General features: G+C 40.9%; 1 protein-coding gene across 2 annotated transcripts in view; it reads right to left on the bottom strand.

Annotated features, from left to right (window-relative positions):
- Positions 1-1,730: 1,730 nt before the first annotated feature.
- Positions 1,731-17,165, bottom strand: part of LOC142143425 (cytochrome P450 2K1-like) — a 40,523-nt gene continuing 25,088 nt past the window's right edge. For both annotated transcript variants that reach the window (XM_075201264.1, XM_075201265.1), the window contains 4 exons: positions 5,480-5,621; positions 5,114-5,298; positions 4,806-4,947; positions 1,731-2,094 (listed from right to left, as the gene is read on the bottom strand). In XM_075201264.1, the coding sequence (XP_075057365.1) occupies positions 1,916-2,094; positions 4,806-4,947; positions 5,114-5,298; positions 5,480-5,621 (648 nt within the window). In that variant the 3' untranslated portion in view covers positions 1,731-1,915. The remainder of the gene's footprint in view (positions 2,095-4,805; positions 4,948-5,113; positions 5,299-5,479; positions 5,622-17,165) is intronic.

Here is a 17,165-nt window from a genome sequence, read left to right as displayed (position 1 = left end):
GCTGCTGCCAGCCTTATATTTCTCTCAATCTGCTGTCCCTCTACACCCAATCACTACATTGGCTCTTCATGGCCAGCAGAATTGAATTTAAGCTCATCACCCTTACCTACAAAGCATTAAACCAATCCTCTCCCCGACATCTCCAATCTCATCTTTACCCACACTTCTCTCTGCCCCCTCTGCTTTGTCAATGACCACAACCTCACTGCCATACTGATTTCCTGTTCTCACTCCATCTCCAGGATTTCACCATGGCTGTTCTCCAAAAGTGGGACATTTTCCCACACCTTACCAAGTTAGTTTTCACTCTCCAAGACTTCAAGCATATCCTTAAAACTAATTTATTTATTCAAGTTTATCAACTCTCCTTCTAACTCCTTTGACTCAGCTATTAACTCAACTTCCTGACTCAGTGCCACGCTATTTGTGTCTTCCCCTTTCTTTTAAGATGTAAGATCTCATGAGCAGGGACCTTTTTTCTTGCATTCTCCTTGTACTATACCATCACCCTCTGAACCTCTGAACCTCTGCGCCTGCTTTGATAGCCCTATTTTCTTGAGTCCAGGCCTACTTTCAATTGGACATTACCAGGGGCGGGCTGGGCCGCGGGGCAGGGGGGCATCGGCCCCCCGGCTCACTCAGTCTAATTGCTGTTTGGGCCAGCTGGCCCCCCCCTTGGATGCAATATTACCAGCGACGCAAAGACGACCGCATCACATGACACACGATGCGGCTGCATCAGCGCACAGGCGGCTGCATCACATGACCGCGCTGTGGCCGCGTTATCAATGACGTGGCCGCATCAAGTGTCATGTAATGCGGCCGCCTGTGCACCCCCCAGGCTGAAATTTGCCAGCCCACGCCTGGACATTACCACTCTTGGACATTATCACTCTCACTCACTGTCACATAACTAACTTGATCTGCATTACCAAGATATCTATGTATATTATTTTGTGTTTCATGTATTATGCAATGTGTTGTGGATTGTTGCAGTCTCTTTATTTCATAATACTGTAAATTTCATGTGCGGTGTTGCAAACCTTTTGTGGGGAATTATAAATAAAAGATAATAATAATCTTTTCTAATTAAAGGTCATATTTTTTCTGGTCAAGTGGATCCTTGGGTTATCAACATAATTGGATAGTTTTGAACATTGGTCAATTTAAATAATTCCATAGCGAACTAATCCGAAGCGGTGTGATATCAGATCTGATAGGTAGGGATTACAGAATCATTAGAATGTTAAAAAGCTAGGTACGCTCCCACCCACCCACCATTCATCCATCCCTCTCTACCACCTTTTTCTTTTCCTTTCTTAAGACACTTTTTGGTTTGTTCTTTTATATTGTTTCTATTTTATGTATGTACTTAACCATGATTTGTTTACTTTCTTTTGAAAAAAATAACTGAAAATTGGCATCTAGGAAAAAAAGTTATATTTACTATAATTTAAATAAATAATATGTTAGTATTTCTTTTATATTATATTACTATTATATTATTAAAATCAATTTAATTTCAAAGCTTTAGTTAAAAGAACTTCACTGGGTAATTTAATTGTTATACTTGTAGCACTAAAATCATAGTGTTCCATCGATTTATTGATTACAAAAAAACAGATAAATTGGCACTCCTGCTAAAAGTGATACAAATCTTCTATGTATCAATTGTACAATGATAAAGTAGTATGCATCAAGATCCACAGACTGGCATTCACACTCACCAATTCAGAGTAGTACAAATTAGTCTTTATTCTTTTAGTGTTTTATTTTATCTGATGAAAAATCAAAATCTTGCTCTCCAAGTTGACTACATAGAGTAGATAATAAAAGCATGTTCCATGTGAAACATTTTGTTGATACAAATCAAAACAATGACATTTTTTAGAAATCATCTTGGCTAAAAACATGCCTAGTTGCGAGGTATAGCGCAAATTTCATGAGGTAATGGTGCATTAGTGGCCCCTAATCCAGGGGTGAGGTCCAGTTTAGCTCCAGGTGGAGCCTGGAATGTGAAGTTCTGTAGCAGGGTCGTGAAGAACACAAACAGCTCCATCTTGGCTAGGTTCTCACCAGCACAACTTCTTTTGCCTAGTTAAAACATAAATAGGAAACATTAAAACTTACTGACTGCTAGTATATATGTGATTAAAAGCAACATCTAAGACATTTTTAATAAAGTATTAATTAGTAATGCTGAATGTGTTTTTTTTTTTTTTACCAGTTTGGGGCAAGTCAGACTAATAAATAAAATCCTGGTATCTTTGAGCTTCTTATTTTTCCCAGTTGGACATATGGGGGAGAGCAAATGAGATCATTATCATCATCATTTATTTATATAGCGCCAGCAAATTCCATAGTGCTTTACAATTGGGAACAAACATTAATAAAACAATACTGGGTAATACATACAGACAGAGGTAAGAGAACCCTGCTCACAAGCTTACAATCTATGGGACAATGGGAGTTTGAAACACAAGGACATGTGCTACATCATATTGCACACTGGACCAGCTAGAACGCAAAGATGAACAATTACTGACATAAAGCATTTTCACTCATAGGCCACATAAATATTGATCAGCTATATCCATGAAGTGTTTTGTGGTTTATTACCATGCAAGCTTTGAAGTGTTGAATGGTGAAGGAGCATGAACAATTATGCAAATATTTTTCATGTTCATTCCTGCTCCATTCGGCTCCATCAGACATCAAACAGCCACACATACCTTGCAGTTCTCACCTGCAAACTGCAGGATTTACTATCCAGTAGTGCGGAGGGTGAAAACTCAAACTGCCAGCAATTTGTGGTGGTTTGAAAAGTGCATTTGGCTTAGACAAAACCATCAGAAAAAAGAGGTGGCAAGCTTATGAATATATTAATGGGGGCCAAATTAATGTAGGATTATATTGAGGGCAACATTAATTTATTAATATATTATGGGGTCCATTGTATTTTATAATTATATTATTGAGGCAGTACTTTATGATTGCTACCTGGAGAAATAATAATTTATTTATGATGGGGTAACACTTACTATTTCATGATAAGGTCACCATTTACAGTGCATAGTTTGTCAAGCTGCAGACTTGATAAATTCCACACATTGCGTACTGAACATGTTTAAAATCAGGAAGGTGATGTCTAATGGGGCAGTTTGAAAACCAGCAGTCCTTAAGCAGTTTGTCCTTTTGTAAATCAGGTGTTTTGAAAGCCGCTAAAAATTGCAGAAAAAAAAACCCTTTGCTTCCTCTCTGGCTATTGGACTGCTACCTATATATCCAGTATTCATAACAAATAGTCATAATAATAACAATTATTATTATTACTATTGATTTGTAAGGTGACACAATGATCCATAGTGTGGAGCAGTGGGGAAAACTGGTCATACAAAATGGTGGGCACTGCTTACGACAGAGTTTACAAACTAATGGATAATAAAAGAACAACTGTCTACACACACCAGATGCCATTTTTTGGGGGTATTGAACCAGTCTACTTGAGAAAGCAGTAAATCAATTCACTATAACCTACTGACAGTATTAAATTTTACATTTATAAGTGCCTGATTGCCAGCAATCAGACCCTACTAAATTGTCACTTTTAAGAATATTGGTTCATGACACAAGATGGCAGATTCCACTGTGTGCTTGTAACAAGTGAATTTGCATAATTTATATTGTGTTGATGTTTTAGTATAATGATGCTTAAAACTGTAATGTTTATATCCATCCATGTTAAAAACAGATATAATTTATATTTTTGTACTCTTAAGAATGCAACTATAGCCACAGCAGGCACTAGGGCCATGTCCCATAGAAAAAAATATGTCTGAAAGTTCAAACTTAATATAATGAATGTTTCCATGCAGTTATATGATTTGGAATAAAATGAGGATCAAATGACTGCAAATTAAAAGTAACGGGACAGTTTCTTCTTCTCATTATTATTATCATTATTATTATTGTTTATTTATGAGGCGTCACAAAGGGTCCACAGCGCCGTACATAGAGCATGAGACAACAGTAAAGGGTAACAGTACATGGCATACAGGCAGAAGTGACTACCAGTGCACAGAGAGTGTGGATGGAGAAAGGAGGGGAGATAATAGGAGGCTGAACCTGGGCACCACTAACAGGGTCAGAGCAAAGTTGGAGATGCAGAGGCAAGGGAAAAGTGGAGAGACCACGGCAGGAGTCGAGTGGCATAGAAAAGAAAAGAAAGGGCGGAGCCGGGGGCAAAGGTAAATGGTAAATAGGTGGAAGAGGACATGAGGATAGAGGGTCCTGCTCAAGGGAGCTTACAATCTAAAGGTGAGGGGGAGACCGACAGGAGAACATGGAGAGGGTAGATAGGAAGAGGGGACAAGTACTCTGAGGGGAGAAATGAAGGGAGAAAAAAGGAGAGAAAAGAGAGTGAGGGGGAGTTAAAGTAAAGTGATTGAAGAAGGATGGCAACGAGGGTTAAAGGAGGGCAATTAATACTCTGCCCTATTGGATACAGACTGTGGATGGAGCAGACATCATAGTTGGTATGGGTTTATAATGGAGCATAGAGAGCACCATCACAATTCTGCTATAGGGCCCGGACATTTGTAGTAACGTCTATGTACAGTCTCACATTTTTCTGCCCCTCAGGAAAGAATTGATAAATATATATATATTATTCAACTTTAATGTTTATATTGATGTTAAAGTTATAGTATTTCCAAGATTATTCCACTTTCATACTTTAGACACAGTGTAAATATTATTTTTAATGAGCCGTAGTATTAGAAAAAGATGTTCAGAATGCATGTTACCTAATGAGAAAGGAATGAATGCTTCACTCTTCTTGAAATGTCCATCTGAGTCGAGGAAATGTTCTGGGTAGAACTCTTCTGGTTTCTCAAAGTATGTTTTATCTTTCAGTACAGAGGACAGTATTGGGAGAACGATGGTGCCCTCGGGAGAAATATAAAAGTATATGTAAAGATGGATTATCAGAGCAGTGCAGTAACACCCAAACTGGATATCCCAATGTGGGTCAACTACCCTTTTTTACATAAAACAGCATGGGTAACGTTTTCACCCAGGTGCACATATCATCCTTTTAAGAAACTCCACTCACTTTGGGAATAAAATAGCCTCTGAACGTGACATCTTGAGAAGTTGCATGTGGGACATTACCCGGTACAATATCACCAAATCGTTGAATTTCATGAATGACGGCGTCAGTGTACGGCATTTGTTTCCTATGCTCTGTTTGTGGTTGAGCTGATCCAATCACTCTTTCAATTTCATTTTGCACTTTTTCTATAAGGTAAAAATGAGATGTCTCTTGAATTATGACACTTAAAGACATTGACACCAAATCATGATCATTCAGAAATAAATACATCACAGTACATAATACTGACTAGCATAATGATACTACAGACATAGTCAGCTATGAAGCCAAATGACATTAATATAAAATTTCCTACTTGTCTCTTACTTTGGATTTCAGGGTATTTCATCATTAGCAGGAATCCCCATCGCAGAGTGGTCGATGTTGTCTCCATTCCAGCAACAAACAGATTGCTGACCAGCATGACTAGGTTGTCATTGTGGAAATACAAAGTAGATTCTTGATTTCCCTGTATAATATAAATGAGAAAATCTTTGTTACCAATACAATATTTTTGAGATGCATTAAGTGCAGGAGAAAGTAAAGTTTTTCTGACCAACCATTGTTGGTCCATTCAGTTGCCTACAATTTCATTGGTGGAACGGGTAAGGAAAGGGGCTTATGCACGTAGTCGATGTACAGTAAGGACGTGCCAAGGTTGATTCAAGCTTTAAGCATCTCTAATGTATGAGTCTGATCACTTGCAGCAGCTACAGGTTAGGTGTAAGTGGCAGGTGATAGTGATGACGGTCACGTATACATGCTAGAACATGTGCTTGCAATCAAGAGCAACTGTGAAAATGCATTTTATGTACAGAAGACATTAATAACCTGCTGAAAAATGTATTTCACGGGGGAAAAATTTAAACAAAAATCTTTTTTTTTGATGTAGGTGACATTAATTGTTTTTTTTTTTCTCTGTGAGTTTTCCCAGGACTTTATATTACACATATTTATTGTACGTATCCTGCAGTGTGTTATATCTGTCTCAATATGGTAATCGCCGTATATGTAGGGTGTACTAAGACCCATATTAAACAAGAGATGTTTCTTCAGATCCGCTTGTAGTTGAATACAGACGTGTGTGCCCAATTTCCTTACCTTTATTTTTTTTTTAAACGCATAACAAATTCATTTTCATAGAAGCTTAATGAATAAGATACCCTGGTATCACAGAAGAAGAAAGCAATCAACATTTGTTTATAGCTCAGTAAAGAGATCAACAGCTCCTAAATTTTGGGACATTCCTTTTGCTAGAAAGAACCATACATGGGGCTAGATTTACTAAGCTGCAAGTATGAAAAAGGGGAGAGATGTTGCCTATAGCAACTAGTCAGATTCTAGCTGTCATTTTCTAGAATGTACTAAATAAATGAAAGCTAGAATCTGATTGGTTGCTATAGGCAACATTCCAACTTTTTCAAACCCACAGCTTAGTAACTCTAGTCCTTAGGGGCATGATCTGTCTTTGTGTCAGAATTACAGCAACTCTGCTGTAAGTAGGTTGTGATTCAATTTTATAATCCATCAGGAAGTAACTGAATACTTCCTAACATCGTCAGAAATAAATTATAGCGGAAGTGAGAGATATATTTTTGGGGGATTTTAGTTATTTTTAAACAGATCAAGGGTTTTTTATTTTGATTAACCTTTCATCCCCACATGCCACGCATGCCCAGGTGGGTCTGGCTTTGGCACAGTTGAACAAATGTGGTCGAATATAATACACTAAGTAATTTTAAACATGCTTGGGAGAGATATAATGCTATACTAAAAAAAGGTAAGGATCAAATAAGGTTTGTAAATATCATGTATCTTGGGCAAAGAATTTACAAAACTTTTGTACCTACATCTCTCAATATTTGCATGAGAAGAGAGTATTATAAAAATGAGATGGGACACAGATATGGTGGATTTAGGGAAAAAATGGGGATATAATTTTAAGCATAATTGCATCATTTGTGTCATTTAAGACATAAATAAGGGTGAACTGTGAAGACTGCAAGTCCTGTTGGGTACTTTAAAATCACTTAGATTGTTGCAACCATAATGCAGTTTATTCCATAGGTGACAATACAGACATGTGGATATACAATCAAGAGACAGATGTGATTCTTGATGATAAGACTTAACTATGAGTGTCCTCCCCCATAGTGTTTGGGGACCGTTGGCTCCCTGTGGAGAAGGTGTTTTGAACTTGCCCTTAGAATATCCCTCATCCAAGATGGCCATGACTGATTCATGAAGATTCCATCTTGGATCTCATTTCCTGTTTGGGCCTATAAAAGACATTTCCTGACTGAAGTCTTTGCTTGTGTATTGTGTTTGAATCTGAACAAAAAACTTCCACAGAACCTCGCTCCCTTTTGTGATTTGGATTGCAATTGTTTGATGCTTTCAACGGCCCTTTCTCTGCCTTGGGATTATTCACATTACTTGTTAGATACTTTAGATATATATTAAAATAAACTATGTTTATAGTTGAACTACACGGCTATTGGACTTCGATCTGTTATACCAGAAGTGTGACAGAATGCACTAGCCCAAAATTGTGGAGTGCACCGGTACTGAACCAACTGCTTTACAGCAGCTTTCAGATCCACATGCATTCTACCTAAAGACATCTACAGGAATTTCACACAAAACTTCTAGGGCTTGTGACCAAGTTTATGGATAATTTTCAACTACAAAACCAAAAGGTAACCAAGTTGAAAATAAATGTTCATGAAATTAAATATTAGGCAACTTACAAAATGAAGTTATTGCAGAACTACAGACTCAGTTTCAACAAGTTCCTGCAGCAGTACCTTCAGCTACAGTACATCATCCTGCTCTCCCATTACCACCGGTTTGATTTTCAGGTCATCATAATAGATATAAAGGTTTTATTAATCATTGCAATATGCATTTTGACCTACATCCTACTTATTTTCTGACAGATGAACAAACGTTGTATTCTGGTACTGTTGAAAGATAATGCTTTGACATGGGCTTCTGCATTGATAAAAGGAAAATATTCCAATATTACAAGATCTTTCTAATTTCATGGATGCAATGAATCAGATATGTGATGATCCAAATAGAAGTGCTACTAACACCTCTGTTCTATTAACAGCAAAGACATTCAGCAGCAAAAAACACGTCTGATTTTCTCACATGGATCTTGGACACAGATTGGAATCCTCCAGCCCAGCTATCTGTTTATTGAAAGGGCTGAGTTTATTAAAGATCATCATCATCGTCATAATTTATTTATATAGCACCAACATATTCCATAGCGCTTTACAATTGGGGACAAACATAGTAAACTAATAAACAAACTGGGTAAAACAGATAAAGAGGTGAGAAGGCCCTGCTCACAAGCTTACAATCTATGGGACAATGGGAGTTTGACATATGAGGTTAAGTCTACATTTTGCATTTAAGCCCAGCCAGTCTGCAAAGGTAAAAGTGACTCATAAGCTAAATGATCCTGTCACACAACAATGTTGGTCAGAGGGTAGTTGTCTTCTGTGAAACTGTGTAACGGGTGGTAATAGGGTAATGTAGTGAGGTTGAGAGGGTGGTTGAGGAATATTATAAGCTTGTCTAAAGAGGTGGGTTTTCAGAGAAAGTTTGAAAGTTTGTAGACCATAGGAGAGTCTTATTGTGCGAGGGAGAGAATTCCATAGAGTGGGTGCAGTCCAAAAAAAGTCCTGTAACCAGGAATGGTGGGAAGTAATGAGGGTGGATGAGAGACGCAGATCTTTTGCAGAACAGAGTTGCCGTGTTGGGAGATATTTTGAGACAAGAGAGGAGATGTATGTTGGTGCAGCTTTATTGATGGCTTTGTAGTTTAGTAAAAGTATTTTATATTGGATTCGGTAGAAAACAGGCAACCAGTGTAGAGACATACAGAGTGATTCAACAAAGGAATAACGATTTGCATGGAAAATCAATCTTGCCGCAGTAAGCAAAATAGATTGTAGGGGTTTGACTCTGTTTTGGGGAAGACCAGTAAGGAGGGAATTGCAATTGTCAATGCGGGAGATGATAAGTGCATGAATTAAGGTTTTTGAAGTGTCTTATTTGAGATATGTGCGAATTCTGGAAATATTTTTTAAATGTATGTAACATGATTTAAATATAGAGTCAATGTGGGGAACAAAGGATAGGTGTGAGTCAAGGATTACACCTAGGCATTGAGCTTGTGGGGTGGGAGATATGGTCATGTTATCAACAGAGATAGAAATGTCAGGTATGCTCTTGTTGGTGGGTGTGAATATTATTAACTCTGTTTTAGAAAGATTAATTTTCAGTTGGCGAGAGGACATCCAATATGAAATAACAAAAAGACAGTCAGTTACACGGGACAACACAGAGGTCGAGAGATCAGGAGAGGATATATATATTTGGGTATCATCTGCATAGAGATGATACTGAAATCCAAAGGAACTTATTAGATTTCCAAGAGAAGCGGTATAGATAGAGAACAGCGGAGGACCTAGCATTGAGCCTTGCGGTACTCCAACTGATAAAGGAAGCGGAGCAGAGGTGGCCCCATAGAAATTAACAATGAAAGAGAGATGGGATGGTAATTTCAGAGAGAGTTTAGGTTGGAATCTTGCTTTTTTCGAATAGGAGTAATCACTGCGTGCTTGTATAGTGACGGAAAGATGCCAGTAGAGAGAATACAGATTTTAATTAAAGGTGAAATGAGCACCGGAGACAGGGATCTACCAATTTGCGAGGGAATAGGATCAAGAGGACAGGAGATAGAGTAGGAAGATAAGAGGAGAGCAGAAATTTCCTCTTCATTTGTGGTGTCAAATGAAGAGAGTGTCAGAGGGTGATGGGAAGGAATTGAGCTGATTGATTGTCGAGGAAGAGGATACCATTTCTAGTCTGATCTTATCAATCTTGTCCTTGAAGTAGGAAGCAAGATCCTGGGCACTTATAATAGACAGAGGGTTTGGGGTGGGAGGATTGAGAAGAGATTTAAATGTATTGAAAAGGCGTTTGGGGTTAGAAGCCTAAGCATAGATAAGAGATTGGAAGTATGTTTGTTTTGCAGTGTCCAGAGCATTTCGATAGGAGCGGTAGATAGAAGTATATGTGAAGAAGTCATCGAAGTCGACGTGTAGTAGGTATTGTTGCTGGAGCCACTTGATCAAGGGCTGTTGCTAAGGTTTGGTAAAAATGAGGCACTGCCATCTCAGGGGAGGAGAATGTAGAGATACTGGAGAAAAGGTGTTGGAGAGAGGTGGAAAATTGTTGAAGATTAATAGAATTAAGATTTCTGCTGTTATGAGGAGTCTTGGTAGAGTTAGACAGTAGAGAGGTTAGAGCAGTGGGGATGAGTGTGTAGCTGATAAGGTGATGTTTCGAAAGGGGGAAGAGTGTGTTAAGAAAATTAGAAACAGCATAGTCTAGAGAAAACAAGATCAAGGCAATGGCCATCCTGATGAATAGATGATTCAATCCACTGGGAGAGAATAAGTGAGGAGGCTAAGGAGAGTAGTTTGGAAGCAGTTTTGGAAGGTGGGTGTCACGGGCACTAGGAGGGTGGAAGCGGTAATCAAGTAGGTGCAGCGCACAGGTAGGTAGACCAGCAGGGATAGCAACAAATACTCAGGAAGCAGTAGTATGTAGAACTGGACTCCTGGAGAACCCTGAAGAGTAGAGATGGTCTAGACGAGAAGAAAACAGCTAGGCGTAGATCCGATGCAGACTGGCGAGTTGACACCGGCAGGAACACTGAGAAGGACGGAGAGCGGATCAGCTGCTGCAGACACAATTAGAACTGAGGGGTAGCAGCCAGCAGGACTCTGCAGGTACACGGAGGTAGCGGATAGAAACCAGCAGGTGCAGTCACGATGAAACACGGGAGAGTAGAGCTGAGCTGGAACTGTTGAGCACGGAGAGCAGCAGATAGGAATCAGCTGATGCAGTCTCGATGAAACACAGGAGAGTTGAAGTGAGCTGAAGACTGTAGTGCACGGAGGCAGCGGATAGGAATCAGCTAATACAGTCACGATGAAACACAGGAGAGTTGAGCTGAGCTGGAACTGTTGAGCACGGAGAGCAGCAGATAGGAATCAGCTGGTGCAGTCTCGATGAAACACAGGAGAGTTGAAGTGAGCTGAAGACTGTAGTGCACGGAGGCAGCGGATAGGAATTAGCTAATACAGTCACGATGAAACACAGGAGAGTTGAAGTGGTCTGGAAACCACAGGAATCAGCAGAGCTGAATACACGAGGAAACACAGGAACACCTTCAGAAGCTCATGGGGAATGAGACTCCAAGATCAGGCAACGAGGTATGGAACTCAGGTGCTTTAAATAGGGAGTGTTGCCTGATCAGCCAATTAACTAAAAGGAACAGGTACTGAAGGTTTGAAAGGGCTGCGCATGCGCAGACCCTCAGGATGGTGGACGGCCACGGTTCCTAAATACACGGGAAGAAGCACTCACAGTCTGGTGAGTGACAGTACCCCCCCTTTTAAAGGTGGGCACAGAACACCTGGAACGGGGCTTGTCCGGATTTTTGGAATAAAACTTCTTAAGAGCTGGAGCGTTGAGATCTTCAGCTTTGATCCATGACCGCTCCTCAGGACCAAAGCCCTTCCAATGAACGAGGAAACGAAGAACTCCTCGCGAAATTTTTGCGTCCAATACATGAGTAATTTCGAAATCTTCCTCCTGATGAACTTGAACTGGCTGAGGTGCTGAAGGAGGAGCCGAGAAACGGTTGATGATGAGAGGTTTGAGCAAGGACACATGGAAGGCGTTGGAAATACGAAGGTTCTTAGGAAGTAGAAGTTTGAAACAAACTGGATTTATGACTTGAATGATCCTATATGGACCAATAAAACGGGGAGCGAATTTCATAGATGGGACCTTCAAACGAATATTTTTGGTAGATAACCAGACACGATCTCCAATTTTCAGTGGTGGAATAGCCCGCCTCTTCTTATCTGCGAAAGACTTATATTTGGCAGATGTCTTCTTTAAACAGGTTTTGACCTGAGACCAAATATTTTTGAAGGTCTGAAAAACAGTCTCTACAGCAGGAACTTGGGTGGGAGGGAGGGCAGGAAATTCCGGAAAAGATGGATGGTGACCGTAAACCACAAAGAATGGAGTTTTGGAAGATGACTCATGGTACATGTTGTTATGAGCGAATTCAGCCCAAGGAAGCAATTCTACCCAGTTGTCTTGATTGGCTGATGAGAACATCCTTATAAAGGTCTCGAGATCTTGATTGACCCTTTCCGTTTGTCCGTTTGATTGAGGATGGTAGGAAGATGAGAGTGCTAATCCTATGCCCAAGGTTTTACAAAGGGCCCGCCAGAATCTGGAAACGAATTGTACTCTATCTGACACAATCTCAGATGGACATCCATGAATACGAAAGATTTCCTTGACGAAATGTTCAGCCAGAGTAGACGAGGAAGGCAAACCAGACAAAGGGACAAAATGAGCCATCTTCGAAAATCTGTCTACCACTACCCAAATAGTATTACAATTTTTACTAGGCGGAAGATCAGTAACAAAGTCCATACTAATATGGGTCCAGGGCTTGGACGGAATGGGTAGTGGTTGAAGCAACCCCGCTGGAGTTCTGCGGGAGGACTTAAACTGAGAACACAATTCACAAGAAGCTACAAACTCTTTGACGTCTCTCCTCATCGAGGGCCACCAGTAACTTCGAGAGAGAATCTCAAAGGTCTTGCGTTCACCAGCATGTCCAGAAAAACGAGAAGAGTGGAACCACGAAAGGATTTTCCTCCTAAGAGTAGGAGGCACGAGGGTCTTCCCAAATGGTAGCACTTTAGTGGAAGAAGCAGCCAGCGAGATACATTTGGGGTCTAGTATAGAGTGGTTGGGAACCTCTTCAACGTCAGAGGACGTCACAAAAGCTCCGGATAGAGCGTCAGCTTTCTTGTTCTTGGCAGCTGGTTTGAAGGTTATGATTAATTCGAAACGAGAAAAGAAAAGAGACCATCTTGCTTGACGAGGATTCAAGCATTGGGCAGACTGTAGGTATGATCAGTTCTTATGATCAGTGAAAATCGTCACAGGGTGACGAGCTCCTTCCAACAAGTATCTCCACTCCTCTAATGCTACTTTGATAGCCAGCAACTCCTTGTCCCCGATAGTGTAATTTTTCTCCGCAGGCAGGAGACCCCGAGAGTAAAAGGCACAAGGATGGAATTTTTGTTGCTCCGATCGTTGGGAGAGAATGGCTCCTAAGCCAACATTAGAGGCATCTACTTCTAGGAAGAAGGGAAGTGTCGCATCAGGCTGTCGAAGAATGGGAGCAGAGGAGAAGGACTCTTTAAGAAATTGAAAGGCTTGGAGAGCCTCGGATGACCATTGCTTAGTATTGGCCCCTTTACGTGTCAGGGCCACAGTAGGAGATGCAATGGACGAGAAGTCTTGAATGAAGCGTCTATAGTAATTGGCAAAACCTAAAAAACGCTGGATGGCACGAAGAGTAGTTGGCTGGGGCCAATGTAATACAGCATTCACCTTTTCTGGATCCATTTGTAGGCCAACTCAGGAGACAATATAACCCAAAAATGGAATCTGGGGCAACTCGAATGAACATTTTTCTAGTTTGCAGAATAATGAATTTTTCCGGAGTCTGGAAAGGACCTCTGCCACATGTTGGTGATGAGAAGGCAGGTCCTGTGAAAAGATCAATATGTCGTCCAGGTAGACAACGACACATACATATAACAAGTCCCGAAAGATCTCATTAATGAAGCCCTGGAAAACAGCGGGGGCATTACATAACCCGAAAGGCATTACTAAATATTCATAATGCCCATCTCTGGTGTTGAAAGCTGTCTTCCATTCCTCACCGGACCGGATTCTAATTAAGTTATAGGCACCACGAAGATCCAACTTGGTAAAGATCCGAGCTCCCTTGATGCGATCAAATAACTCAGTGATCAAAGGAATGGGATACCGATTTTTAATAGTAATGGCATTGAGTCCACGAAAATCTATGCAGGGGCGTAGTGATCCATCCTTCTTTTTTACGAAGAAGAATCCGGCTCCAGCGGGAGAGGTGGAAGGTCGAATAAACCCTTGCTGGAGATTCTCTTGGATGTAATCAGAAGTAGCTTGAGTTTCAGGTAACGAAAGTGGATACACCCGACCCCTAGGAGGAGTCTTGCCAGGTAGAAGGTCGATCGGACAATCCCATGAACGATGAGGAGGAAGACGTTCAGACTGAGCTTTATTAAAAACATCGGCAAATGAAGCATACTGAGGAGGGAGTCCCGGTGAGGAAGATGAGATGGAAGATTGCTGTATTTTAAGAGGAATGACTTGAGAAAGACAACGATGATGACATTCAGCTCCCCAAGACGTAACTTGAGGAGTGTGCCAGTCAATCTGGGGAGAATGACATTGAAGCCATGGAAGGCCTAAGACAATCGGACTTGTCGTAACAGGAAGAATTAAAAACGAAATCTCTTCATGGTGTAGTACACCAATCTGAAGCGTTACTGGAGACGTACTCTGGGTGATGAGACCATTGATGAGACGTGATCCATCTATAGCAGTCACAGTAATCGGTGTTTTCAAAGTAATCACTGGTAGGGACCATTGATTCACTAGGGATTTAGAAATGAAATTTCCTGCTGCTCCAGAATCAATCAGTGCTTGAGACTCAAAGGACTTGGTAGCAAAGGAAATCGTAACATCAAAAGCGCAGACTTTTAATTTCGTAGAAGATGGAGAGGACTCCAGGGACCCTAACTTCACCTCTCCAGACCTAGTTAGGGCCTGGCATTTCCCGATTTCTGAGGGCAAGAACTGAGCATATGTGTGGAATCAGCACAATAAATACAAAGTCCATTCTTTACTCTTCGGTTCCTCTCCTCTGAAGTTAATTTGGAACGTCCTATCTCCATGGGGATCACAGGAGATGAAGCTGGACGAAGTTGAGGGGTTGAGCGAAGAGGTGCTTTAACTGAAGTTGTTTTCTCAGATTCCCTTTCACGAAACCTCATGTCTACACGATGGCAGAGAGAAATCAAATCTTCTAATGACGTAGGAAGCTCTTGGGTAGTCAGTGCATCTTTAACTTTATCGGAGAGCCCCTGCCAGAAGGCGGCAATTAATGCTTCAGTGTTCCACTGAAGTTCAGAGGCTAATATCCTAAATTGAATGACGTACTGACCTACTGTACGAGAACCCTGACGTAAACGGAGAATGCTGGAAGCAGCGGAGGTCACACGACCTGGTTCATCGAATACACTTCGGAACATAGAAATAAATTTGGCACTATCTTGTAATACAGGATCGTTACTCTCCCACAGAGGGGAAGCCCAAGCCAGAGCTTGTCCAGAAAACAATGAAATAAGATAGGCCACTCTGGAACGATGGGTAGAAAAATTTTGAGGTTGGAGCTCAAAATGAACTGAGCATTGGTTGAGAAAACCCCTACAAGTTTTGGGGTCTCCCTCATATTTTGACGGAGTAGGCAGGTGAAGCGTGGAAGCCGTAGACACCTGGGATGGCACTGGGGAAACGGAGGAAAGCACAGGAGCTTCAACATTAGCTGTAACAGACTGTCCAGATGTTCCTTGGGAGGCTAACGCCTGGTAGCATTGAAGTAACAGCTGTTGGCGAGCATCCTGTTGCTCCACACGGGTGACCAGATGCTGCAGCATCTCTTTGGCTGTAGGTTACGCATCTGGGTCTGTCATGGCCTGATCTTACTGTCACAGGCACTAGGGGTCTTTACCCAGGGATCACCAGATGGGCTTACCAGAGCAGTATAGATGGTAATATGGTACTCTGGTAGCGGGGTGATCACGGAACAGGAGACAGCAGATGATAGAGATGCTCGTGAAAAGTCTATGACTAGCAGCACTGGTAATATATATGTAGTAGTACACGAGGAACTGAATGGACAAAGGAAACGTGAGGGTAGTCAGTGGTCTGCGGTAGCAAGTTGTACCACTGCTATAGTGAGGAGGAATGACGTAGGTGGGCTCCACAACAGTTTGACATCTGGGCTAATTTAAAAGATTTTACCAAAAAATGTGTGATCTTGCCCATAACTCCAACCAATCCTACTATTAACATGCAAAGGATGGTGGAGGGCCTAGCAGTGATTAAACTGTATTTTTTCGAATATGCACTAATAAGGTTTGGGTGTAATATACACCCAAAGACTAGTGCTCAATTGCTAAGAGTCATTGATGAAGAGGAAGACAAGCAGGCTTGTCTGTAGAATTTGCAGGCAAATTCTACAGCGTTATATAGGTAACACCCAAAGAGAAGAGCTCCATTGCTTCATTGCTAATTGTAATTTCTGAAATAGAAATTATAGGCCTGCCTGCCTTGGTCTAAATCTGCACTTACATTTTATTGTACCTTAGTTCACCCAGAAACAGGAGAGGTGGCAGGGTTCAGTGCTAATCTTCCTCAAACAATACTAATTCATCCCACCATCAAGTCTGTGTACTATGATGTAATTGTCGATAATGGCCTTCTGAATGGAAGTAATAGTTCATTTTAGGGCAGAGCTGTCACGATTTTTGGCCAATTCTTTTACAGCAGAGCAAATATCAAAATGTTGTGCGGACTCATCTGCATCACCACTGGTGTGTCTTGGGAAAGCTACTTTTTTTCCGACAAGCAGTTGCCAGAGAAACTGAAGGAGAAGACATCATTACAAGATGTTGATAGCTCTTGGATCCTGGTGAAGCAAATTAAGTAGTTAATCTATAATTAAAATATAGTCGGCACATTACTTTGTTTTATTTCATCCGTTAAATTTCTGTAGCTCCTTCTCAAAATATATCATTAAGGCAATCATTTTACTTAAGCTAACCGTGTCTGCACTCTCTTCACAGGTGACTACTTCGCTGGACTAAAGTACATTCCCCTCAAATGCTAGTCTTCTTGCAGCTGCTGCATTCTCCTACATACAGAATCCCAAAAATGACCCTAAATTTTTCAGGACACAAACAGCATCTCCTGCATGTCATTGTCATTTTTTAAACGT

This window comes from Mixophyes fleayi, chromosome 3 (assembly GCF_038048845.1).
Source record: "Mixophyes fleayi isolate aMixFle1 chromosome 3, aMixFle1.hap1, whole genome shotgun sequence".
NCBI lineage: Eukaryota > Metazoa > Chordata > Amphibia > Anura > Limnodynastidae > Mixophyes > Mixophyes fleayi.
This window is presented reverse-complemented; position numbering and strand designations above follow the sequence as displayed.